Here is a 27,242-nt window from a genome sequence, read left to right on the forward strand (position 1 = left end):
GCCCTGTGAATAAGCAGGACCCGCCGCAGGACTGTAATGATTCTGTGTTACGCTTTGTAGAGTCTTGCACTTACATCAAATGAAAATTTAATAAATAATAATAAGAAAATTGTGACCTGTCTGGAAAGACATACTCTACAACCGTTAGAAAATTACTGCGCCAAAATCCGAAGCCATTCTTTTAAACAATCAAATAATATATATGTCACTCTACAAAATGTAAGTAGAAGTGGAACTTTTGAATTGGAATCCCGTGTATTATTACACACACACACCGCCAGGGGGCGCACGAGCGCTGACGTCTTCTGCGGTGCGCTGAATTCGTGCACAGGCGAAGCAAATGCAGTCACGTGACCGCACGTTGCCGTTGGTGAGTTTCCCCCATTATGGCGGAGGGGCCAGCCGTGCGGATGGACTGTCTCTCCCACTCTGCTCCGTGTTTTGTGTCTTGAGGGAGTGGGCCACCTTTTATTTTTTTTTAAAGATTTCTTTTACATTTTCCGACAACACCTCGGTGTCTTTTCAAGACTGCACCCGTGTTGGTCGGCAGAGCCATGGCAGACCGCGGCGTGGATTTGTCCGCCCTGCCAAAAGAGGTTAGAGACCAATTGGCGGAGTTGGATCTGGAGCTGTCTGAAGGTAAAGGAGGGGAGGGGGCTGACGGGCTGTAGGGAGGAGGGATGCTTTAGCACATTTTCAAGCTAGCGATGTGTCCTAGCAAACAGGGCTAACGAGGGTTTAATAAAGCCCCAGTTTAGACTGTTATCCCGCTTTAGCTCATTAACATTTGAATAAGAGCACACCGGCACCGACGCCGTGCTATTAGCTTATTTTGCGCTAGTACAGGATGTGGGTACACGAGGCTAACAGGGCATGACAAGCAGCAGGAGGAAGAGAAAGGCTTTCATCCGTTCCATTGTGCTTCTTTTATCGCGGCATTTTAAATGCAAGGCTTCAAGTTTGCCCCTTTCGCTATCGGACCGTCAAAGCTGAGTCAGTGGGGTGGCCACAGGCTAGTTCTGGCTATCAGATCGACCTCTCCTGTCAATTCCATTGGACTTCCTCATATGCCATGACCGATCTGTGGCCACATGTCTTTGGGTTTGACATCATGAAACCATCGTATGAAGCATAGTTGTCAACTTCCTGTGCCAGTCCACGAGTGCCTTGTTTCAAAACAGCTGTGAGTCACTGTGACTTGTGCTGGTCCCATCATAAGGCCCGCAGGCATCTGCTGTGGTGTTCCATGAAGACAGTCAGGTGTGAATGACTCAGTAGTCAATGTGCTCGACACCTCGTTGGAGAGGTGATTCACAGGATGTGTACACCTGTGCGAACCTGTCCAGAATTATACCCTGCAGATTGTCCAGCTGTTGTGATCTGTGTACCGAAACAATGCATGCGTTGTTGTACATTTCCCACATCCAAACGGTGCATTTCCCCTCACTAAATAATAGTGTAAATCAACCCTTCCCCCATAGCAGCTGTGAGCCTCTCCTCTGGTCTCCACATGCTGTCACTTCCTTGACAATACTCCCCCCAAGTCTTGACACCTATGCTTCATTCTTTTTGTAGGGGTTACTGGGTTCTGCTGCACGGCTCTGATCATCCACACAAGCTCATCCAGAGTCTGTGAAATTGGTAATAATAGTCAGTATTCAGTACCCCCCCCCCCCAACTGACAGGTCAATGCCTGCAATATTACAGGTTGGTAAGCCTTGGAACTTTACTGCAGGTGACATGCATGCATGCAGGTGACATGTCATCGCCTTGTATACAAGTTTTCTTGACTCCATAACGGAGCCTCCTTCAGACCAAGTGGAAATGCCAATTCCTGCGTTGCTTGGATAAGAACACAGGCTGCCAAATGGCCTCTTAAAAAACAGCCCATTTCTACTAGCCCCCTGTGACCACATGGACACAATGAGAACCATTCAACTGATCTGCGTCGCCACGGCCAAGAGCTCTGCTGCCATTTAGGCCATTCAGCTAAACCCAGCCTTTGTATGCACGCTGGAATGAGTTGCCTCCATGCTCGTAGTCGGGGGGCTTGTCACTGGCCAGACTCGGGGAAATTATGTGTGGCCAGTGGGTCGTCTCTTTCCCTCTCAGCTGGGTTCGGGGTAAAAGGTCACGCCAGGTTCACCCCAGCAACTGCTTTACCTCACTGTTGCCCCTCATCACTCAGCAGATTATGATGGCACTGGAACGAGCCGGGTCCTGGAACGAGCCGGGTCCTGGAACGAGCCGGGTCCCTGCCAGACACCATGTTGAATTTCTCTCTGCTTGGGAAAAGACATAATATCACTTTGTGATCTCTGGTATTGTCAGCGACTCTCGGAGGCCTTTTTAATGAGTAAAAGCATCTTAGAGGTGATACCCCAGTGTCAACACACATCTGTCTGTGCTGTTGAAGCCTGATAACGCGCTGTGGAATCTCGGAAATAATGCTGCCGAGGCGTAATTAAACTGCAGTTAAGCATGTCAGTGGATGCACCTGTGCTTGTAAGTACCCACTGAACCGGACCACCGGTATGGATTTGATCTGGTCTTGACTTAATTAGAAGCCCGGCTCCTTCATGCGTCTTAGCAACGGACGCGCAGGTTCTAAACGTCTTCAGCAGTGTTCAAGAGCCCAACCTGTTGTAGCCCCGTGACTCACTACGATAAGGCGTGTCCTTTCCTATGGGGCACATCTCTCAACCGCAGAGTAAAAGAACCAGTTTGAGCTTCCAGGCTCATCTGGGCTGTTTACCGAGCCGCTAGGTGTGATGAATCGCTCTAATCAGGATTCTGTTTTATGAGGACCCTTTTTTTTGTGTAGCGTTCAACACACATCCTCACTCACCACCTGACGCACCAGGAAGGTGTGACGCTGGCGTTGATTTGTGCACTCCTCCCACTATTTGATGTAGGTTCGCAGACTGTGACAAACCAAGCTATGCTGAGTCAACACATTTATATCTGCCGGGCGCAATGATGCAGCCATTAAAGAAATCAGGCCCGTTTGTGTGTTTTCTTCTTTGTCCTGTGTGTTATCAGCCTGTGGAAGCTCATGCAGCTGTGTCACTACGCAGTCCGTGCTGCCTGTTGGGCCACGTGAATGTGTTAATGCTAAAGAATGCTCTTGTGAATATAAATAGCCCTGGCTGCTAAGACAAATTCACTTTCATGCCCCAGGAGGAGAACACAAGCATCTCTTTGACACAAACGCTGGGGCTTCTTCACAGCGGAGGCCGCCCTCCCAGAGTTTGCAGAGTCACCCCGAATCGCGTGTCGTCCTTCTCTCTCCGAGGCTCGTGTTCCTGGCTAGTAGTCGGTGTTGGTAGGATTTCACCGCCGGACCAACTGGCCGGTTGGCGGCTACATGTGGGTCACCGGTACGCCCATGGCTTGTATGTGAAATGTCACAGCCTGTTGAAAACTGCTCCTTTCAGGCCGCTCAGCCCCATAGTGAAAGTTGTCACTTGTACGCTAATTGTTAAAAAAATCAAGCTGGCAATTCCAGACACTTGTAATATATTAGCTTTAAATCCCTGTCGGTAACATTACGGCAGGGAAGTCAGAGGCAGAGCTCTGCAGAATCGGCATTTACTCGCTCTAATCTGCGTTATTGTTTCGGACTGTGCTTTGACAACAGCCTTTGTTCACTACTGTAATGTTACAGGTAACCACCCGTCTGCTGCAGATTCAGCACCTCACACACGCTTTGGTCTCATTTCAAACTCACGCCAGCCACAGCTGATCGCCGCAGCGGTGGCCGAGGGCACGGTCAGCAGCGTGTTCCGGACAGCTGTGCACGCTGCTATAAATGAGAGCACAGGCCTGCGTCACAGGAAGGGCTGATGGGAAATCGGTGCTCATCGGTAAGGCCAACAGGCCGCATATATGGCCAGTGAAAGTTTCCAAAAGGTCAAGTACGTGTTGTGTTTGTCAGCTTTGGTCTCCATTTGTTTTGTGTTGGAGGTTGGAGTCCCCTCTGTGGCGAAAGGGTATTTTAAACATCCAGCGAGTTGAAGTGCTCTGGAAACCCCCCCCCCCACTCTCAATTCGCTGATGTCTATCTCCCTCCTCGGCCCCTCAGAGTACATTGTGTTGGGGCTTAGCTCGTAGTTGCCAAACCCTTTAATTCAGTTCCCCAGAGGGAAAGGTAAAACAAAGGCCATGAAAACACGGGTGGGGCTTCAGCTTCTTGAGCATCAAGTGTCAGCAGCGCAGACCTGTAGCCCGGTGCAAGCCCACGCCTCGTACACTCGTGAGCATGAACGGAAGTGTTGTGTTTTTATTTTGACATTCAGACACCGAGGTCTGGCCAGTGTGGCTTTGGTTATTTCCTGGAAATTATCTTGGGAAGCATTTTACTGGTACAAGTATGCTGGTTTCAGTGGTCTGTTACGCACTTTCCAGTTTACTCTGTAGTTTCAAGACCACATTGTAATAATATCAGTCGCTGTGTTTTCATTTTAACGTCTCATTTCCTCACATCTCCTCTCCCCTCGCTCCCTTGTTACCTTGCACCCTCCCTCTTCACAGGAGGAGGAGGAGGAGGAGCATTTTGCTGACTCAAGCGTTTGCGTGATACAGAGATTGACAGCATTTCACGCAGCTTTCCTCTCTGCTCGTCATGGTTGAACATGGGCGAGTGTCCCTACGGAGTCGGAGCTGTCGCCCTGATGACAGGCTGTTTCATGGCTGTGAGCTGTGGGTGGTGGGAGGTCAAGACCATGAGCTGTCCGGGGCGTAGGCAGGATCTGTGTAGCCTCACTGTCAGCTGCAGACTCAACACTTGACGTTCGCGTCTCTTAAAGGCCACTCGCGACACGTTATGAGCCTGTAACATTGATTTCAAGTGTCGGCTGCCTGGTTAACATTCCTCCTTCCACGTTTATGTCTGTTATTAAGTCATCATCCATAAGCTATTAAGCAGTCAGGGGGCATCGTGCGTCCATACGTCATCCGAAGATGATATTACGAAGGCCAAATTGATGCCAGTTCAGCTCGGTGAACCTCAGGTCAGGACCTCTGTATCTCTGAAGTGGAACACCAGTGCAGCCCAGTGTAACCTGATCCTCTTTCAATGCTGCAACACAGATCTGCCATTTAGTAATTAGGCTGGAGTTTCATGGAAGTCTCTAAAGTCTTGAAAATGTTTTCCTTAGCTTACTGTGCTAATGCTGTCCACAAAGACTTATGATGAAAAACAGCCATCAATGAACCTTTTTCATTAAGGAAAACTACATTAAAAATCAGCTATGAAGATGAAGACTGACGAAATATAATCCCCACTTTGGTAAACGACTCAAAAGGAGCCAAAAATACTGTGGGAGGAACAAATGGAGAAATCCGATCAGAACCCATGATATTGGTAGATCGATCCCTCTGGAAGCAGATCCGCGGCTTCGGCCCGGGGAAAGGTATAAAACTGGCTTCACTCGTTATCAGCAACATCACGAACACTGGCTTTGCCCCCTGACCCAGTTACTCTGAACATAAATGGACTGATAGTGAGACATTAACTCATCTATATTGCGGAATAGAAATTTTATAGAAGTTTTCTAAATGTCTCTTTGAAAACATAGAACTGCTGGTGAAACCGGCCGAGCATTAGCAAAAGAAAGAAGCTATGTTGTGGATTATGTGTGTTTTTCCAACAATGTGGTCATGTGAGCAGAGGGAGAGAAGTGGATTGGAACAGTACTCCAGGAAAGGGAAATTCTCTTCAACCTGACAGACAGGTTCGAAGTGCTGACGACAGCCAGACTCCAATGGGAGTTTAAACTGGGAGGCTTTTATCCCAGATAGTCAGATTATGTTGTTTTAGAGATGATTGAGAAGAGACCAGCCTTTTGATTCATGTTCTACATTTGTTTAGTCTTGGGTGTGATAATTCTATAAGTTATGAGCTAGGTTTGCAGAACTGGACTGACTGCTGCATGTTGGGACATGTTCTGCAGGTCCCTCCCCATCTTTGCATTTTCTGCATGTTTTCCTCTGCATTATAGTGTTTTAGTATATCCAGCATTTAGGCTGATGTGACTTTTTAAATTAAATGTCAGGATCTTGTTAAGAGGATTTGCTAAGTGGGATAATACCACTTTATTCACCATAGTGTGTATTGTTGCCCTGTCCGTTCACATATTATCAGATTGTATGTTACAATAATTGATGAGGCCCATTTTAAGTGGAGCTCTTGGCTTTTCACCATGGGTTCTTATTAGTAGATGAAATCATTGATAGACTGAAAGCATCATCCATCTCACTCTCTCCAACAGTCGGCCAGCGCTGGAAGTGTCTCTTGACTCTGCTGTACCCGAGCAGGCAGCTGGGTCAACACTGTTGCCTTTGCCAATATCAAATGCACAACGTGCTCGAAGTAATGAGGAAGTGGGGCAACATTCTGCACTCGCACAGAATGTCGGGGGTTTAAAAGTTTGGAAAGAACCTTGGCTTTAATTCTGTGGCGATAACGACAGGAAGCAGCCTGACCATTCAAATGTAGATATTTCCCTGGCCAGCACAATTAAGCCGAGTGTTTTTATTCCAGACAGGAAGGTGTGATTTGATGAAGCGATTGAGGTTTCTGCCCACATAAATGTGTGCATTAAGTTGTTAATCCAAGAGTTTCACGGTAAATTGCTACCAGTAAAGTTTCGGCCACATGACCTTTGGTAAACAGAAGACGCAGGCTGATAGCAGAGCAGATGGGGGGAACAAACCCAGAAATTAGACCCGGAGCCAGTAAATACAATACAGAGAAGTCAAACACACAGTCCAGCTCAGAGGAGCACGGCTGCAGCCCAAAACAGGAAGCACGGGGAACCGTTGCACAACCGCCCGGACTGCTCTACATCTAAAGTGCATTCACACTGTGTTTAAGAGAAGAAAATCCTTCCAAATCAAGTTATTCCATGTACTAATATTCTAAAGTGCTGTCCACTGAACATTTAATACAGGTGTAGTTTTGGAAAAATTAGATTTTCTGTTCAGATCTAACTGATCTGATTAAATTGCACACAATGATGTCAATAGCTTGTGGTTTTTTCCCACTTCCCACTCCATTCCTGGTGCGTGTTGCACTGACTTCCTCACAGTAAACCAATGCACGCATTCTCGATCACGAGCGTGATTATTAAAGATTGGTGAGAAACTCTGATAGTTAAAGCTAAGGAGCATCGGCTGATGATTTACATTTACATTAGCTACAGTCAAGCCAGCACAAACTGGAGGCTTGTGCAACAGATAATCTTCAAAAATGACCACTTTCTACACGACATAGATGTCAATCTTTAGATATTGCACAGTATAGAAGGCCTGGTGCTGGTAGTGGTGAGGCTGCTGTGCAGAGATTTGCTGAAGGTTCTTCTCCGTTTGACTCGGGTCTGATCTCGGCTCGTCCGGGCAAACCAAAACACAAACTGGAATCTTTGGATCCAGCCCACAATCTGTCAAGAAAAATTACATTCCTGAGCCATTTTCTCAGCTGGCTGACAGGTTTCTGAAGTCATCCAGAAATCACTGCATCCTCCCTCACATGGACTATCCGGCTCCCAGGAGAACCTGGGGCCTACTTTCACCGTGGAAAACTGGAGCTGGGGGTGAGAGGCCTTGTACGAGTGTTTCATATCACTTTCCAGACGTGAACCAAATAGTCCCTGAGTGAGAGCCGCTGATATTTAGTCATCGGATGCAGGAGTCGACGCCGAGTGCCTGCAGGCTGTTGGAGCTCCTCTATCTCCTCCGTTTCTTTTCTCAAAACACTTGTTTCTACATGAATGCTTTTGCAGATCTTCCAGTGGCTGATGATGTTTAAGGATCATCAGTCAGACCTGAAACTGAGCATTTGATTGGCAGTCTCCCACATTTCCACGTCTCCCTCTTCCCGAGGGGGCCTCAAAGTAGATATGTAGAAGACTCGGCTTTTTACGGAAGTAAATCCAGACACGTAAGTAAATGTAGCTTTTAGTTTACCTACATGTTAATCCAGGGTGGGATTGTACAGTATGTTTTCATGTTTTAAGTGCTTCCACTGAGTGTAGACAGCACAGTAACACGGACTGTGAGTAAGAACCATGTGCCAGTAAATGGCCTTGTTGTCAGACTCCATCTGCATTTCCTGTCATTTACCCACATGCTCAGCACAGCATCATTCTTCTTCCTTTCTGGTGTTTCTGCATTCTAGAGCTCCAAAAATAAGATCCCGTGACTGACGTGAGCTCGTCTCTCTGCTCTTGTATCTACGTGTGTTTCAGATGTAAATGTGTGCACTGCCTTCTGTGGGGTTTCTCACTCTGCTCAGCTCACCGAACACCCTGCAGGGGACTATTATTTCCTTTGTTGATGTGTACTCCTCGTGAGATTAAGTGTGTTGTATTTTCCAAATTGAATTTATTGCAAACAGTAAACCACTGATAAACAAAGACGGCTTTGTGCACCAGTGCTGCTGGCTGGAGGCTTCAAGATGACATCACACGTTTAGAAGACAGTCCATCATTGTCGGCCAACCTTTGTTTGACACTTTAGACAGACGTAATCGGCTGGGTCACATGTAATATGCCTTTTCAGATTATGACCAATGTTCTAATGTGGAAACGAGGTTGGATTTGTGCTGCTTGTTTAGAAGTGTATTGTTTACCTCTAGCTTACTGAGAGAGGAACTGAAACTGGTGAGGCAAGTGGGAGGTTCGGCTGGCAGCAACGGTCGTGTCACTTCCTGCCAGAGATGAATGTTAACGCTCTAATCTGGGCATGATAATTACAGGGCTTCAGTTCAATCTGACTGTTTGTGTGTGGGGGGGGGGGAGGTTGGAAGATCAGGCAGGTGTTTACAATCCAGGCTCTTTCCCCTATAAACTATTAGATCACCATGTGATCCCGAAAGAGACGTTAACCCAGCAGTGACCTCCAGCTTTGATCACCTGTATCTTCAGCCAAACTTCTGATCCTCCCGCCTCACGGTTGAACCCCACCACACTTGTCAGAAAGCGGCGTGCATCCGCTGCGCCTTATAGATAACGGTTGCTTTCATGCTCGCTTTTGGGATTTTCATGACCTGATATAACACGGAGAAACCGCAACTATTTCCTTCTTATTGCTGCAGTTAAATTTAAATCTGCAAGACTGCTAAAAATGTTTTCTGGTGGTAGAAGTGGAAGTTGAACTGCTTGTTCAGATTCTAAACACACCCCCCCCCCCCCCCCCAAAATTCTCTTCTTCCTCTAATATTAATCAAACCCGCTGTTGACTGACCTGGAGTCTAGCCCCGAGTCTCCATGTGAGGATTCTTCTCCGCTTTTGTTTATTCTTCTCCACATGGTGTTCTTTTCACTCGGGTCTATCTGGCGCTCCTCTCTGCATACCATTATTCATCACTCATGATTTATTCAGCACAGCTGGCTTTAATGTCGGGCATCTTTGAGAAACCAGAGATTAAAGGCGTTGTTAATATTGATTAAAGGAGCAAGAATCATGAATCATTCTACGGAATCAGCGCTGCAGCGTTGCTATCTGCAGCCAAAGATGCTTCAACACGCAGTGACAGTTTGAAATGGTCCCTTCTGGTAACTAGGTGTGCTGTCACTAAAGGATGGTAGATTAAAGTCCATGTAGAAGGCTATTAACAAGGATTTGTCTTTTCATAGATAAGCAAGCAATGAATGATTAGCATTGATGCCTTTTTTTGTCCATTGTCTTTTTTTATTCCCTCTTCCAGGTTGGTGGAAGTTTTCTTTTACTTGTTACATGATTTTGTGGATGGCACCTTTAAGTCTAAAGTTTTACTGTTTGCTCAGCTGGAAATTTCCTGGAATTTACACAGACATCAGCTGGAAATGTTTTTCTTTGGTTCCTCTTGTTTGTTGCGTTTCCCAAATATGTTTGCTTATTAGATTCGGGGACTTTTGCAGTATTTTTCCCCTTTCAGTTCATAAACGTGCATCCATTCACTTGATCATTTTATGGCATCTGTTTCTGTTATGTTCCGTTTCCAAGAAGTCGTTGCACTCGTGCACCTCGAAGTTCTGCTTTCTGCTGTTTTTCCGTCAATGTCCATTTTTATGTCAATTTTTGAAATGAAATCACATTGTCCCCCATTCTTGCCACATTTCATCTCAGTTCCGATTTTCTTGGTGAGGTGCTTGAGCAAACGTCCTTGTTGCTGAGTTGGTGACTACGTTTGCTGGGTGTAAACAAAACCCGTCAGAGATAATTGGAGAAAATGTCATGTTGCATCTAGGCACTGACACACTAACATACATCTGACACTGGCTGTAAAGCCCACTGCACATCAGACTGAGTCAGCATTCTTTCCTCTGTGTGCTGTAGCTGTTAACCTGGACCAGCTGTACACACACACACACACACACACACACAGACATATATGTATTCAGTCTGGACTTTTTGGCCATTGAATTGATCTCCTGGCCAGTTGGCTCTCTCTCTCTCTCTCTCTTTCAGCGCAGTGTTCTCCAATCAGCACATTCCTTTTTCTAGACACACTGGGAGATGTTTTTGGCAGCTCAGCTTAGGGTGGGGTGATGCTTATATCCTGTCCCCTGACAACGCACACACGCACGGAGCCACGATACTTTTCAAAACAGCACATTCTTGCTCTTGAGCGTGCAGCTCCTCCTCTGTTGTGCAGCATCTGTTGTACAGTATCTCTCTGTCAGTTGTTTTACCCCCACACCAGCACAGGCGCTCTACTGTGATAACTGCCCTCCCCTCCATGCTTCCCTCCATCCTCTCTTCCCTCAGTGGCGCTGAGGCTTTGACAGAAACTTGTCAACAAAAATAAAGCCCCGTATATGATAATCCATTTGTCCGCCAAGTGCAGCATTGGTATTGTTTATCCTCACGTGTTCTGAATGCAAAGATGTCAGGAGCCACCTAAGGAAAGGAAGAACAGTTCAGGTTGGTGGGGTCCAAAGAAAACAACAAACCCTTGTGGATGTGACTTATAGTCCAAGGCCAAATGAGGAAAGACAAGCAGTGGGACAATTGACACAGTTGGAAAAAGTGTGTGTGTGTGTGTTGGGGTGGGGGGTAGTGTAGATAACGTGTCACAAGTTCACATGGCTTCCTTTATGCTTATTATTCCAAGTGCTCCTGATAGCCTGCAGTTTAACCATTGTTCTTTGCTTGCTGCTTATCTGCAACGTGTCCTAATCATATTTAGGTTTTGTAGCCCAAAGAAGGTTTTTGTGTGATCATCTTGTATTTTCAACAGGATAATGTAAAGCCAAACAATGGAGTTGCCTCCTTGCCTGGCTGTGAATGGACTGAGCCTCAACATGTGGAGTTCAGTAGATTTGGTTTTAAGAGGATTATTATGACTCTAGCCCTTCTAATGTATTAGCTAAAGCAGAGGCTGTGTGTTTGCATGTCAGAGGAGCATTATGTGGATTGTGTACTTGCTAATACTTTTTGTGCGTGTTTGTCTGCAAAGTTGTCTGCTGTTTGCGTGGTAATTGAGCCGAACATAACGGTGTGACGCTGCTATCTTCTCTCCTAGGTGACATCACGCAGAAGGGTTATGAGAAGAAGAAAGCCAAACTGTTGGCCTCCTACATCCAGCATTTGCCAAGTAATACCAACACTGCCTTTCTGCCCTCTGTTCTGAGAAGTTACAAAATTTTATCAATTCATGCCTGAAAGTTGCAAATCAGTTGATAGACAGATACAAAGAATACAAATACAATCTTCTATTAGGCTTCTTTTTGTCCAGTTTGTTCAGGAAAATTTCTGGCTTGGTGTAGCACTCTAGTGGCCAGTATTGGGATTACAAGCCACATTTTATAAACACTGTCACGTCAAACAATATGACGACAATTATGATGACAAAATCCACACACCAACAAGCTGCAACATGTCTCAGCGGTCACCTATGAACCTGTGAACAGACTAATCTGAAACCACGTGGAAGAAGTCACAGAAATGTGCAAATTGCACTGCTTTACTCTATGTATGAGGGTGTGGTGCTTCCTCAGGAAATTATCTTCCACATTATTATTTTTACCAAAAATACAGCTTATTGCATTCTTGAGCATAATTTACTAAGGTAAACACTTTATATAATTTCCCAGTGGCCTCTCTTGGCAGAAAATCTAGTAAATGTCAGCATTAATGTCTTAATTGAAGTAACACTCATGCTTCTGTGTTGCTTAGTCTGCAACAACAGTTGAAAAAGTTTCAGGTCAGTTTTTTCCCGTGACTGCCATCAGTCCTTGTGGTCTGTAAGAGCCATCATTTCATGTGACTCTCTTCCTCAGATACCTTTTGGGAGTAAAGGAAAACAAAACAGATTTTGTCAAATTTAGCCAAGTTTTAAGGCCCTAACAGTACAAGCTGCATCAGTTGCAGAGAATCTGTGCTGAGGTTGAATTTAGAGTTCTATAAAGATGTCCACATTTCAATGTGATGTCAAATTATGGATGTTTATTAAAGTATATGTTTTTTGTAGATTTGGATCTGCCACCGCCAGATGTCCAGCTTTCTCCAGGCCACAGCGTTGACCCCAGTCCAAGTCCTGAAGCCCCAGGCCCCTCCACTTCCTCCGCCTCTAAACACCACCGTGCACACCGCAGTGGAGGGGCAAGGGATGAGCGCTACAGATCAGGTTCTCCTCCATCTAGAAAACAAAGATAAGATGTTTTAAATAAACATGTCTTGACTGTTTTTTTCTTATGTGTGTAGACATACACACAGAGGCAGTGCAGGCGGCACTGGCCAAGCACAAAGAGGAAAAAATGGCACTGCCCATGCCGACTAAGAGACGATCGGCCTTTGTTCAGTCTCCGATAGATAACTGCACTCCTCCAGGTAAGCTGGCCTGCTTAGCACTCACATGGGGGTGGCTTGATGTAACGTGAGCTCTCTTTTATTAGAAACCCTTTTAGTACTTCCATTATGTAGGCCAAAGATGACAAATGTAGGCTTTCACCCTAAGCACTGTAAAGTATCTGAGTCGTAACGGTTTCCCCATTACAACAGACACGTCTTCTGCATCAGAGGATGAGGGCTCACTGCGCAGAAAAGCTGCGCTCAGTGCAGCACTAGCTCAGAGCCTGCAGAGCCCGGATTACTGGATCAACCGTTCCGTCCAAAGCTCCTCTACTTCCTCGTCTGCTTCTTCCACCCTCTCCCATGGAGAGCCCAAAACCCAACCACTGCCCCAGCTTCAACCTGGTGTTTCCCTTTTGGCAGATGTACTGGCACACACGCGGATAGGTAAGCTTTACTGATAAACGCCTCCAGTATAACTAAACGTGTTGGCTGGCTGTTCATACCCACCACTCTCTGTTCTACCCCAGAAAACAGTGTCCCTCCAGATGTGACCTCTTCCACTCCCCAGGATAGAGGGTCCAGGGTGGACCTGGCTCCTGCCGTCAGGGGAATGAGCCGTGGGCAGAGCCGCTCCAGCATGCTGGATACAGCCGATGGTACACTAATGAATTTGCCAGGACAATCATTCATTTTCAGTTTTTGTGTTCACAGCCTGGTTAATATAATGTGGTAGTCAGTCTTGTATAGTTTGGCTGGTTGCATGGCTTAATCACACCAGTTGTTATGATTTGCATTTTGAAGCTGATTGATGAGCAATATAATCAATAGACCAGCTACACTGAATCATCTATTTTGAATCATTCTGACCATAAATCTCATTTCACTGTGTTATGAATGCTGCCACTGACACAATTTTTGTGTTTTTTTTTTTCTTTTGGGTCCAATAATCCCGTCCCTGTCTTGCCTTTGATTTATTTTTATTTTTTTTAAAGGAAAAAGAAAAGGTAATATAAAAAAATCCTGGGGAAGGTCACAGATGCTGTCGATGCCCAGATCAGCTTGCTTTCTTGCCTGGCCGCTCTTTATCTTTACGTTCCTTTTATGTCATAGTGTAGCCCTAGAGAACCTCTTAAATGCTGTCAATCTGTGTCCAACTGTCCAGCTGTATCTTTTCCTGTTGATTCCAATCCTGCCTGTGTGCTGGTGCGTGTGTCGTCAAGTAGTGCTTTGTGTTAGAAGTGCATGTGCGTCTGTGTATTCAGTGTTTACATGTGTCTGTGACAGTGGCTGCTCCTCTTGTTTGTTCAGGCGTGCCTGTCAGCAACAGGGTGTCCACAAAGATCCAGCAGCTGTTAAACACACTCAAACGGCCAAAGAGACCACCACTCAGCGAATTCTTTGTCGATGACTCGGAGGAAATAGTAGAAGGTGAGGGATGCATGTGCATCTGTGTGGTTATTTCACAGACAGCTTGGTTATTTCATCAGCTATTATAGTTATTTAAAGAGTGCTATCCAGTTTCTCGGATGGTTTCATTCAGATTATGGTTACCTTTTGATCTCACCCTTTGTTATTTTCAGATATTTGTTGCTTAGTAACGGGTGTGCAACACCATATCATGCACTGAAACCCCTCAATCAAGTTGGTAGTCTATACATGTAGTTGAAATAAAAAATACCATGTTAAAAAAACAGTTAATCACATAAAGATACACTTACAAGTGATCACTGATCTTGTGTTACTCTCACAAATTTCCATTTCAGCTTCAAGAAATTACAGCATTTTTTTTTAATGGTTAAAACTTTAGACTTTAGACTAAACATTTGCTGCCTCCTCTTCTATCTAGTGCCCCAGCCGGACCCCAACACCCCCAAGCCAGAGGGACGACAGATCATCCCAGTAAAGGGGGAGCCCCTCGGAGTGGTCAGTAACTGGCCCCCTGCCCTTCAAGCTGCCCTGGCCCGTTGGGGGGCCACGCAGGCCAAGAGCCCAGCTCTTACAGTTTTGGATATCACAGGGAAACCCCTCTACACCCTCACATATGGTGAGAAGAGATCTTGACTGGAATATGAATATTTTTGAACTGTTCTGTTCTGTAGCAAATCAATATGGGAACTTATCAAAAAAATCATTCCTGGCGTTTGATCACAACAGGTAAACTTTGGAGTCGCAGTCTGAAACTGGCCTATACTCTACTAAACAAACTGGGCACCAAGACAGAACCAGTCCTGCAACCTGGAGATCGGGTGAGGGTCACTTCAGTGGTGATTCTCCAAGTAAGGTTGTAGAAGAGCGAGAAGCAATGTTATTTTCTGTTCCATAGGTGGCGCTGGTGTATCCCAACACTGACCCTGGGATGTTCTGGGTAGCTTTCTATGGCTGCTTGTTAGCAGAGGTCATTCCTGTGCCCATTGAGGTACCGCTGTCCCGACAGGTAACATTAAAACAGTGTTTATTCGTAGGAGACCGTGCATACATTCACTCTAACTGAAACTGGTAACTGCCACTGCATGTGGTGTAGTCCTATACCTTATATCAGCATACTGCAGATACACTAAGCTAGTGGGTTTTTTTTGGGATTGATTTTGCTCATCCCAGTTGGTGTGTTAATTGTCTCAGTTGTCTCCATTAGTCTCATGACCCCCCCCCTCTCTGTCTCTCTCTCTCTCTCTCTGTATAGGATGCAGGCAGCCAACAGATTGGCTTCCTATTAGGCAGCTGTGGGGTTAGTTTGGCACTAACTAGTGAGGTGTGTCTCAAAGGGCTTCCCAAGACCCCAAATGGAGAGATCATCCAGTTCAAAGGTCAGTCATTGCCTCCGTCTCTCCGCGGGAGCCATTACACAAACCCACTAATGTCCAGTTTCTGTCTGTGCTCTCGAAAGAATCCTCTGAATGTCGCAAAAATGACAGTGCAGCTGCTCCAGATTATACTTTTAGTTTAATGTCAGCTGAAATATTTCAGTGTGTTTATAGTGATGTGTTTATTTCCGCCAGGGTGGCCAAGGATGAAATGGGTGGTGACGGACACCAAATACCTGACCAAACCTTCCAAAGACTGGCAGCCTCACATCCCCACTGCCAACACAGACACAGCCTACATAGAGGTCGGCTCCGCAGCTTTAATTTACCTTTGAAATCATATCTCTATGTATCATGTGATAATGTTTTGTAAATTTGCTGAAATGTGGGCATGCTGTGCGTTTGTGTCTGCAGTATAAAGCCAGTAAAGAGGGGACAGTGATGGGAGTTGCTGTGTCTAAGATCTCCATGTTGACTCACTGTCAGGCCCTGACACAGGCCTGTAACTACTGCGAAGGTCAGAACGTGATGCTTTTTGCAGATTGTGTCTCTGCCTTAACTATTTGTTCCTCAAAATCCCGTTTGAAAGTCCTAAAACAGTTTACAGGAGTGTTTTATCATTTCTGTCTTAGGGGAGACACTGGTGAATGTTCTGGACTGTAAGAAGGACATGGGCTTGTGGCATGGCGTCCTAACGGTGGGATCATCCAGTCATATAACCAAAATACCTGTCCCTTTTTTTTTTATACTTGTATCACAATATGTGTATGCAGCATAAATGTGACATTGACATTTTTAATGCTTCCCCTCCCCCCTCCAGAGTGTCATGAACAGAATCCACACCATCACGGTGCCCTATGCTGTCATGAAAGCATGTCCCATTTCCTGGGTGCAGAGAGTCCATATTCACAAAGGTTCGGCCATTGTTAAACTGCTTGATGTGTATTAAAACAGATTTAAAACATTGTGTTTTCTAAATATTTTTTGAATGGAATCAGGTGACACACTACAACAATGAAGCGTAACTTCAAAAGTTAAATTACAACAAACCTATATCAGTATGTTTGTCCAAATAAGTAGTACTGATAATGGTGTATTTCCCTCCCCCCTTTAGCACGCGTGGCCTTGGTTAAATGTCGTGACCTCCACTGGGCTATGATGGCCCACAAGGACCAGAAGGACACCAACCTGACATCCATACGCATGCTTATTGTGGCTGATGGTGCAAATCCATGTGAGTTAGCTCTCCTAAGCTAATGTGTTCTACAGTACAGGCCTTTCTTTGAAAACGAATGGCAATTTTGGCTGTTTTGCTTTTCGTCAGGGTCTGTGTCATCATGTGATGCCTTCCTGAATGTTTTTCAATCTCATGGTCTGAAACCTGAGGTGATCTGTCCATGTGCCACCTCTCCAGAGGCGCTAACTGTGGCCATTCGCAGGTACTGTATCTGCATGCACATCTGTGTGTGCCTTCTTTGTCTTCTAACCAGAAGAAAAAACAGTCAGAAATAACCTTGAGACTTGCAGATGGTGATATCCTGTCCCGTTTGGTTACTTTTTTTCTGCTCCTGCAGGCCGGGCGTGCGTGGAGCCCCTCTACCAGCCAGGGCCATATTATCAATGGGTGGGCTCAGTCATGGGGTGATCAGGGTAAACACGGAGGACAAAAACTCTGCCCTGACTGTTCAAGATGTGGGTCACATCATGCCTGGAGGTCAGCTACTGAAACAGTTACATATCAGTGCACACACATGTATCTTTTCCAGACAGCAGGTTTAAAATTGAAAGCTTTGGCTTGTCTGTATTTTAGCTCTGATGTGCATTGTGAAGCCAGAGGGGCCTCCTCAGCTTTGCAAGACAGATGAAATAGGGGAAATAGTCATCAACTCTCGAGCAGGGGGCACCTTGTACTACGGACTGCCTGGTGTCACCAAGAACACATTTGAGGTCTGTCAGTGTTTGAAGTTCATTTAACTTTCCTCTTCTCTTTTTTACCCTGGTGTAAAACATGTAGCAGCTCACACTAAATAAACATATTAGTCTTTGAGGGGAAAAAGATTTGTCTCTTCAGTAAAAGGAGCACCTTTAGTGACACATTCAGATAATGAATAGAAGAGTAGCTGTAAATGATCCACTAGATGGAGCCACATTCATTGTTCTCATGCTTGTGTTTTTTTTGTACTTCAATCTTTTCGTGTGCTTTTGCATGGATGTTGCGACTAACCTTTGATTCCTATGCGAATATTTAGGTGATCCCTGTTAATCAAGCTGGAGCGCCTATAGGGGAAATTCCCTTCTCTCGGACTGGTTTGCTTGGATTTGTTGGACCAGTAAGACATAAAAAACTGAACAAAAATGTGGTCATATGTTTGTGTTGCTGAGTGAATCTGCCTACTTTTCAGGGCAGTCTGGTGTTTGTAGTTGGGAAAATTGAGGGGCTGCTGATGGTGAGCGGGCGGCGACACAACGCTGACGACCTCGTTGCCACTGCTCTGGCTGTTGAGCCCGTAAAGACAGTTTACAGGGGGAGGTGAGACATCCACTGACCTTTACCACCTTCACTAAGGTGTTTCATTCAGTGATGCACGTGCTCCTATCAATAATCACTGTTCATCTCCCTGAACCCTTCTGCTGCCCATTGTGTGTCCTCATTCTTCTGCTGTTCCTCTGTCCAGGATCGCCGTGTTCTCAGTGACTGTGTTTTATGACGAGAGGATAGTGATTGTGGCAGAACAGAGGCCAGATGCCAGTGAGGAAGACAGTTTCCAGTGGATGAGTAGAGTTCTGCAGGTAAATCTCTGAATTTTACTAGTAGATTTATTCCACAAAGTTTCAGCAGCCTTTTTGCACGATGAGCTTTCTGAACTTTCCATTGCTATGAAACCATAATTCTATTTCCTGTCAAGGCCATCGATAGCATCCACCAGGTTGGCCTTTACTGTCTTGCGCTCGTCCCGGCCAACACCCTTCCGAAGACGCCTCTGGGAGGGATCCATATCTGCGAAACCAAGCAGAGTTTCCTGGAGGGAAATCTGCACCCCTGTAACATCCTCATGTGCCCACACACGTGTGTCACCAACCTCCCCAAGCCTCGGCAGAAACAGCCAGGTCAGCCAACTCAGCGACTCGACTATTTAAAACTAATCATGATTAAAATGTGAAATCTGGGCCATGATTCATATAAAATCCTGCTGCTGGCATCAGATAATTGGTACTGTTGGTCTCTGCAGTGGATGTCGGTCCCGCTTCGATGCTGGTTGGCAACTTGGTGGCTGGAAAGCGCATCGCCCAAGCTATAGGCAGAGAGTTGGGCGTGGTCGAGGACCAGGACCTGATCCGAAAGGTACCATTTTTCACTGACCATGAATCACGTGGGGCACAAGCTTTGCAGAAACAAATAGGACAGCCAAGATCTTCAAAAATCAAGAAAATAGATCTAATGACATTCTTTTTCAGCATGTAGTGAATGAAAGAGGTTCAGGAAGGATTGTCATGTTTTGAATATTAAAACCAGGCCAAGCTCCTGAAGACAGGAGACCCGTGTGAACAGTAGGGCCTCAGCGTCCAACTGGAACCTGGCTTCTAATTTAACAAAATTTATATTGAATAATTTCTCACCCCTTTTATGCTTCCATCATCAGTTATGTTTTAGGACTAGATCTTTAAAAAGTGTAGCTTTTTTTGGAATAACCTCAGGATCTAGAATTTGTCATGCACAATCTGTTGTTACTTGTTTTTCTCAGCTTAAACCTGAATGATCTACACACGGTGGCAGAAAAGTCCCCAAAACATTTCAGTTTTAACTGGACTTTCACTGTTACAGTCAGACATGGTTTATGCTGTCTTATCAAAAATCTCTTGTTGTTCTGCCTTTACTTTGCCCGAGTTGGGCTTTAGCTCTATGTGTGGCCCACCATGATGGTAAGGCTTTAGCCGGGCCCCCATCCCTCTTTGCTTCTGCCTTTTTGTCAGTCAGCTTTTGCAGCCGCGATTTTCTGATGAACACCAGCAACAGCTTTGGCCTAGCACACCGAGATGACTGTCCAGCCTGGCTCCTTGGCCAGCAGGGGTCCACACACACTCTCAGTGGATAGATAGCAATACACCAGATCTGAACTTAAATGCTTATCGTACCCCTGATTCTTACCTACTAAACTAAACCAGAAAAATCATTTTATTTGGTGCTATAAATTAAATAATGCGATCTTCAACCAAATCATTGGTTGTGCCACATAGAATATTAACAATTAACCGTAAACAGGGTGAATTTGGGGTGTTTTTGTGTGAACCTCTGCTAGCTCTGTTTGCTGTGACGCTCCCATGTGTGGCATGGCTTGATGAGTGGTCAGAGCACTGACAGGCAGTTTGCATGATCTGTTGTCTGACAGAGAAGAGCGAGAAGCACGATGACTCTGGCAAGCAAGAGTGACGGTGCTGTAAAAATAGTGTGCTTGTTGTCCAGAGAACACTAGCCTTTTCCGCTTCAGTTCAATATATTACATTCCTTTTCCTTTAACATATTCTCGTCAGCCTCTTTTGAAAGCTTCATAGCTTGTGTTTAAAAGTGGCTTCAATTTGCCTCCTACCAGGTGCAGATGGTCTCAGCATGACCCTGCACTTGGCAACAAATATTCTCTGGACACTGCCATCCTCCTGTTGTGCACTTCTGTGTCTTTTCAAGAGAGCTCTCAGAAAAAAATTCAAACATGTCTTTAAATGTTTCCCTGGTCTTTATGCTATATAAAGCCTGATGGAATTCAACAAATCTGTCCGTTTCCACCGAGAGGTTCGTTTGTTTTTAATAGTGGGTTGAATGAGTGACATATAAATGTTTGAATACCTTTATCTGTTATCTGTAAGCCATCTGTGCATGTCTTGTGCAGACGTTGAGTCCAGCTGCTGTTAACCTTTGTCACGATGCTCTCTCTCTCCACCAGCACCAGTTTTTGTCTGAAGCTCTACAATGGAGAGCACAAACTGATCCCGACCACATCCTGTATGTGCTGCTAAATGCTAAGGTAGACTAGCCACACACCCGCCCTCATTATAATAAAATCCATCCAAATTCACCCAGTATTTTTGTGTTAAAGGAAGCGCTGCTATAAATGCTGCTGCTTTCTCTTCTCCTTTTCCTCTCTGTTGATGGTGATGGTGACGATAATCCATTTTGTGCCGCGCGTGTTCAGTCATGTTTCTTTTTTTTACTCTAGGGGGTGGCAGTGTGCACAGCAACTTGTGCTCAGCTACACAAAAGAGCTGAGAAAATCACAGCAACGCTTTTGGAAAGAGGAGGTCTGAACGCAGGAGACAACGTGGTGCTACTGTATCCTCCAGGTGCACAAATACCTAATTCACACATGTGGTGTGTTTTTTGTCACACATTAAGTCTTATTACAAAGTTTTAAAATTTCGGGTGTGTTTGCAACTTTGATTTCTGTAGGCGTGGACCTGATAGCTGCCTTCTATGGCTGCCTCTATGCTGGGGTTATCCCGGTCACAGTGAGACCACCACACCCACAGAATTTGGCGGCTACTCTCCCCACAGTCCGCATGATCATTGATGTGAGTGCATTAAAATCGAAGAAATCTTATTCTGAAACATCTGAACGTTCACAATCCCTTGTTTGATATGCAGGTGAGTAAAGCAGCCTGCATCCTCACCACTCAGCCTCTCATGAGGATCCTCAGGTCCAGGGAGGCTGCTGCCAGCGTCAATATCAAGACCTGGCCCACTATCATTGATACAGGTACCCTTGAATAGTATCATTTTACTGCTTTTCTCACACATTTAAGCCTTCAGGTCTGTCTAAAACGAATTCTCATTCTGACCACAAGGTGTCGTGATTTGTCTTTCTCAGATATATATAAAAAAAAGCTTCATTACATTTAGATTAGCAATATATGATGCATATAGCAAAAATATGACAAAAATCCCCCTTTCCTCAGATGATCTCCCCAGAAAACGACCTACACACATTTATAAGCCCCCTACCCCTGAGATGCTGGCGTACTTGGACTTTAGTGTGTCCACCACAGGCATGTTAACTGGAGTGAAGGTACAGTTCTCTTACCTATAATCCTTATTCTATAACATGTATAATTTCAAGTTCATTTTTACTTCGATTATTGCAGCTTTACCAGCAAATATGTGGAATTGGATTTGAATCCACCTGTTATTTATATCCTGAAAGTTGAATATCCAAGGTGCTATGGGAGTCGTAGCCACTGGGAAAGTGTCTTTATAAGCAAATGGATTCCAAACAGATGCATTTTATTTTAATATATCACCTTCATTTGCTTAAAACGCCCCAACGGCAACATGTCCTTTTTTGGTCAGATGTCTCACGCTGCTGTCAGTACCCTGTGCCGCTCGATTAAGCTGCAGTGTGAGCTCTACTCCTCACGCCAAATAGCCATCTGCCTGGACCCATACTGTGGCCTGGGCTTTGTCCTGTGGTGCCTCTCCAGGTAGCTCTCATAAACAGACACGCTGGTTGCTAAATGCAGGTTGTTGACAGCTTGTTTTTTTCCCCTGCCCCAGTGTTTACTCAGGTCACCAGTCCATCCTTATCCCACCCCTGGAGCTGGAGAGCTCACTGCCTCTGTGGCTGAGCACGCTCAGTCAATACAAGATCAGAGACACCTTCTGCTCCTACTCCGTCATGGAGCTCTGCACCAAAGGCCTCGGCACTCAGACGGAGATTCTGAAGGTGAGACTGGGTCTATACTCGCAGAGATTTCCTCGGGATTGCAGGGATTCCTTGTAATTGGATTTCTCCTTTATTGTGTTCTGTTATTTCTGTTCCAACGATGATAACAACACTTTTACGATTGTATATAGTTTAGTGGTGTCAGTTTCTCTCGCTAAAATGAGTTGATTTGACTCCCAGGCCCGGGGTCTGAATCTATCCTGCGTGCGGAGCTGTGTGGTGATAGCAGAAGAGCGTCCTCGCCTCTCTCTCACACAGTCCTTCTCCAAGCTCTTCAAAGATCTCGGCCTATCGCCCCGCGCTGTTAGCACTGCCTTCGGCTCCAGGGTCAACCTGGCCATCTGCCTGCAGGTCAGTTTCATACATACTGAATCCTCGTTTGACTTTGTTCTTCACAGTTCTTCTTCTGTGCTGCAGATCTTTGCTGTAACTTGTCAAACTCGTATTGTTTTTCTTTTTTCTCTGCCAGGGCACTGCCGGACCCGATCCTTCCACTGTTTACGTTGACATGAAGTCTCTGCGCCACGACAGGTATGCTGAAAGGTCAAGTATCCACAATAAAGATGTCACATGATCGAGGCAGTGTGAAAAGAATTCTTCTGTTGCTCAGGGTGAGGCTGGTGGAACGAGGAGCTCCACAGAGTCTTCCACTCATGGAGTCGGGCACAGTAAGTATTGACTGTGGACTGAAAGGCTCTGGCCACAGACCCAGACGTGGTTCACTGAGCTCCAAACTGAATCCATTTATTTTCTCCTGTAAGATTCTACCAGGGGTCCGAGTCATTATAGTCAACCCAGAGACCAGAGGTCCATTAGGGGATTCACATCTTGGAGAGGTGAGCTCTGGAAATGTTGAGGCACAGTTGCTTCATTTAGCCCTATTTTGCATTTATTTCAAGTCCTTCAAGTCCAAAGAAAAGTTGACTTGTGTGCCATTTGTTTTCAGATCTGGGTGAGCAGTTCTCACAATGCCAGTGGCTACTACACCATCTACGGGGAGGAGAGTCTGCAGGCTGATCATTTCAATACCAAGCTGAGCTTCGGGGATCCCCAGACTCTGTGGGCCAGGACCGGCTACCTGGGCTTCATCAAGAGGACAGAGCTCCTTGATGCAAGCGGAGGTGAGGAGACCTTCAACCTGGACTGTAGCATAAAATACGTGGGAACAACCTGCAGGACCTATATAATTCCACTGTGCTTTCACGCCTCACTGTCACAGATCGCCATGATGCCTTGTTTGTGGTGGGCTCTCTTGATGAAACATTGGAGCTGAGGGGGCTGCGCTATCACCCCATTGACATAGAGACGTCGGTGTCGCGAGCTCATCGCAGCATCGCAGAGAGGTCCGTGTCTTCACACTGCTGATATGTTTGAATATGGAGAAACGTGGGTCAACGGTGCTTCAACACTTTTTCTCCCTCACCAGTGCCGTCTTCACGTGGACCAACCTGCTGGTGGTGGTGGCGGAGCTCAGCGGCTCAGAGCAGGAGGCCTTGGACCTGGTGCCCCTCGTCACCAACGTAGTCCTGGAAGAGCACCACCTCATCGTCGGGGTGGTGGTCATCGTGGACCCGGGGGTTATTCCCATTAACTCCAGGGGAGAGAAGCAGAGGATGCACCTGCGCGACTCCTTCCTGGCTGACCAACTAGACCCCATTTACGTGGCCTATAATATGTGATCACCCCCCACCCCCCCTACTGAAATGCAACGAAATGCAGAAAACTGAGCCTGTGGGTTCTGAGATGAGGGAGAAGATCTCGGGGTGCATTCTGTAGCAGACCCCAGCTTTAGCGTACCAAACAGCGTGGGAATGCGAGTACAATCCAAATATTGTAATGAGCTTCCCTCAGAAACTGTTGCAAATTTTCTTCCACCTGCCCAACGGCTGCAGTATCGGTTCCCCTCAGTCCCTACAGCAGAAAGGCAAATCTCCTCCCCTCATTACAAATTACATCCATCCACCATCTCGGGAGGAACCTTGCTCATCATTCCTTGACTACATCTTAATCCTTTATGTTTTAAAGACATTTGCATTTGGCTACTTTTAATCAAAGAAATCCTTCCTTTTTAAAAAAAAATCCTTATCCATTCATCATTGCTTTTTTAACCCCCCCGTCAAAAGGCAGGATGTCACAGAAGAACTGCTGAGAGGAGCTGGAACTTTCCCCTCTTGCACTTTAGGCCCTCGCACCTTTGAGTCCACCGCCTGTCTCACCTGCCTCAAGGGGACACCCCTCCCTCATGCGTGCTGTTTTCACAAGAGCAAATCCTCATCAGTATTAAAAGGTGCCTCCGGCCCACGGGGGCAACTCTAAAATAACGTCCCAAACAGGCCGTCGCCCGTTTCCACCTGGTCCTCACACGTTAGGGGGCGTTGCTTAAAATATTGGTGGTTTGGAGGTGTGGGAGGGGTCGTTTTATTCTGTTAAAAATGATCTTTTTGATTCACAAAAGCACACATGCAGACGTTGATGAGAATAGAGGTTTGTCCTTTAGGTAGGTGTCCTTATGATTGTGTGAGTACTAATTTTTTAGAGGAAATGCTGCAGCTTTCTTTATTTTTTAGGTGTAAATGCTAGTTGCTAATTTGGACATAAAAATGTAAGTGGACAAATAGTCACACAGCACTGGATTTATGGGTTCAGTGGATTAGATGCTGAGTATGTAGGCCGAGCCCCAAAGTTCCACGTTTCATTACATACGTCCCAGCATCAGCAACACAAACTGCTGAAGGTACTTTGTGCTAAAGAACCTCTTACAAACACGCATAACTTTTATCATTTCTTAATCCGCTAAGTTGCATTTTTGTAAGATGATTAGCAAATGCAAAATATTTAAAAGCACATTTTCTCTGTGGTTGGAGATTTTCAGCATTTTGGCCGTCGTGTGTGTCGAGTGGTCGGAAATTTAAACGGATCAAACCAGACCAGTAGATAAATGTCATGGGGAGATTGTCCAGAATTAAAATCTCCAGTTTCCCTGGTGTGAACACACATGGGCCACGAGCTTTCATGTAAATAAATGCAGATCATCACCAGAAGGCAGATCAGTGCCTTTTTTACTGCACCGGTGTGACGTTTAAAGCAAAAGAAGATGTGAAGGAGGACAGAACTTTGCCTTATTAATCCTGTAGAACTTCAGTGCTTTTCATGTTTTAAGTGTTTTAATGACCTGTTGAAGACTTTTTCACACATGGACTCAGAGGCTGAATGAAATTTGCCCTTTTTACATTCTTGGGGGGGGGGTCGGCTTGCATTTTTATGTTTGGCACCTTTTTCATGTCGTCATTATCATTTACACCACTTCATTGTGAACGTCTGTAACACTGGAAACTAAATGACACCATCAGGACGGGGCAGCAGCCAGTTAAAAGTAACCCTATCGTTTAAAATTCCAAAATTTCCTTTTAAATAAGAGTAAAACTAGAATAGCGACAGGATATTGTCTGTATACTGTATTTTAGAGGTCAAATACTGTATTACTGCTGTTAACGTAAAGATAAATGGGGACATTGTCGACACAAACTTGAGCGATCTTTCATACTTGACAGCATTTTTCTGATTTGTTAATTTATCACAATACAAAGAGAAAGGAAAAGGTTTTATTTTGGCAGGAAAAGTGTGCACTTTCCCAATATCAGAGAGAGAGAGAGAGAGTGTGTGTGTGTGAGTGTGCGTGTGTGTGCAATTTAACCGTGATATTTGGCAATTGTGGTGCAACAAGGTATGTCTTTTGTAAACAACATCAATGAATGGAATATAAACTTTTTTCTCTTTTTTTGTCACCTCTACTGTGTTTTACATGTTTCCATTGGAATTTGAAGTCAAATCTATTTTATAGGGGCTCCATCAATATATTTCTAATGTTTCCTTTTCATTAAAACTGCACAATTGTTGCAAAACAGCCAGTTTGATTTAGAAGCAGCTTCATATCTTGTACAGTGTAACAACACGTCAGTTTATGGACACTGAAGACCTTTTGTGTGTGTGTGTGTGTGTGTGTGTGTGTGTGTGTGTGTGTGTGTGTGTGTGTGTGTGTGTGTGTGTGTGTGTGTGTGTGTGTGTGTGTGTGTGTGTGTGTGTGTGTGAATTCAGCATTATTCATAATAACAAAGCAAATCTGAGCTGCTGTGTAATTATTGCTTTGTTGCTACTGTTAAACTCCAATTACATTTAATAAAGTTTTATAATTTCACGTCGGCCTTTTTGATGGAAATCGGTGCTATTCACAAACGGGGAGCGGACAAACGTTGGCCCAACAGAAAGAAGGTTACTTCCTGGACGGCCTGACCATGTGAATTTATCTTCATCCCTTCCAGGGTTTCAGAATTCCTCTCACGTCTCCGTCACAGAACGACTGCAAAGACTTTTTCCGTTCATTCACGCATGGTAACGGGGATGTGTTTCCAATTTTTCCTGTTCTAAGCACAAAAATGTAAACATATAAGTAACAACTGAATTAGGATCTTTCATACGCAAACTCAAGGGCCCACAGTTTATACCTCAACAACTCGTGTGTTCACTATGCATTTTCAAGCTGCAGCAAAGTCATTCTGGGCTTGTCAATGGTGCGATGACGTCAAACTTGACAAAATACTGTCACACTGTCATTCTATGTGTTTTATGTAAAATAAAACCCATTTGTCAGAACGGTTCTTGTTTGTTTTTTGTTGTTTGTTTTTTTTGCTCTGGAAACTCAGGTGACCTCTGCAATCAGCAGGTGTATTAAAGGGGAAAGACCTCCGACCAGCAGGGGGCGGTGTTACTGCTTCAGCCACCGAATCAGCTGTCGCTTATCAAAGTTCACACTTGAACTGAAGGTGTTTTAACAATTGATGTCATAAAAACACAAAGTTCTTAGTTGATCATTTACAGAATTTATTGTAGTAAAAAAAAAAAAAGAAACTAAGACTAAATTAGAAATGTAAGATGTCATTGGTTGGCATGGCAA

General features: G+C 45.1%; 1 protein-coding gene across 2 annotated transcripts; it reads left to right on the forward strand.

Moving 5' to 3' along the window:
* Nucleotides 1-369: 369 nt before the first annotated feature.
* On the forward strand, nucleotides 370-26,945 carry dip2ba (disco-interacting protein 2 homolog Ba). Of its 2 annotated transcripts, XM_011621917.2 has the most exons (39): nucleotides 370-639; nucleotides 11,510-11,581; nucleotides 12,458-12,613; nucleotides 12,691-12,816; nucleotides 12,988-13,224; nucleotides 13,308-13,436; nucleotides 13,773-13,784; nucleotides 14,089-14,208; nucleotides 14,627-14,824; nucleotides 14,935-15,026; nucleotides 15,104-15,214; nucleotides 15,461-15,584; nucleotides 15,777-15,886; nucleotides 15,996-16,098; nucleotides 16,214-16,278; nucleotides 16,402-16,495; nucleotides 16,696-16,815; nucleotides 16,906-17,020; nucleotides 17,156-17,295; nucleotides 17,392-17,528; nucleotides 17,831-17,911; nucleotides 17,984-18,111; nucleotides 18,257-18,371; nucleotides 18,488-18,689; nucleotides 18,812-18,924; nucleotides 20,519-20,599; nucleotides 20,792-20,915; nucleotides 21,022-21,143; nucleotides 21,217-21,328; nucleotides 21,528-21,637; nucleotides 21,919-22,049; nucleotides 22,123-22,291; nucleotides 22,472-22,642; nucleotides 22,761-22,822; nucleotides 22,902-22,959; nucleotides 23,053-23,127; nucleotides 23,238-23,412; nucleotides 23,511-23,634; nucleotides 23,718-26,945. In XM_011621917.2, exons 1-39 carry the CDS (start codon nucleotides 555-557, stop codon nucleotides 23,968-23,970), a joined length of 4,752 nt encoding a protein of 1,583 aa, XP_011620219.1. In that variant the 5' UTR covers nucleotides 370-554; the 3' UTR covers nucleotides 23,971-26,945. The 2 variants fall into 2 exon arrangements, with proteins under 2 accessions (XP_011620219.1, XP_011620220.1); XM_011621918.2 differs by lacking the exon at nucleotides 13,773-13,784.
* Nucleotides 26,946-27,242: the final 297 nt, after the last annotated feature.

This window comes from Takifugu rubripes, chromosome 3 (genome assembly GCF_901000725.2).
Source record: "Takifugu rubripes chromosome 3, fTakRub1.2, whole genome shotgun sequence".
NCBI classification, from domain to species: Eukaryota; Metazoa; Chordata; class Actinopteri; order Tetraodontiformes; family Tetraodontidae; genus Takifugu; species Takifugu rubripes.

Excerpts from the sequence above, each read along its gene's own strand:
- dip2ba (XM_011621917.2), top strand. The coding sequence starts at position 555 with ATGGCAGACCGCGGCGTGGATTTGTCCGCCCTGCCAAAAGAGGTTAGA. Across the intron at positions 18,690-18,811 it reads GCCTCGGCAGAAACAGCCAG|TGGATGTCGGTCCCGCTTCG; the intron begins GTCAGCCAACTC and ends TGGTCTCTGCAG. Across the intron at positions 23,635-23,717 it reads CATCGCAGCATCGCAGAGAG|TGCCGTCTTCACGTGGACCA; the intron begins GTCCGTGTCTTC and ends CTCCCTCACCAG.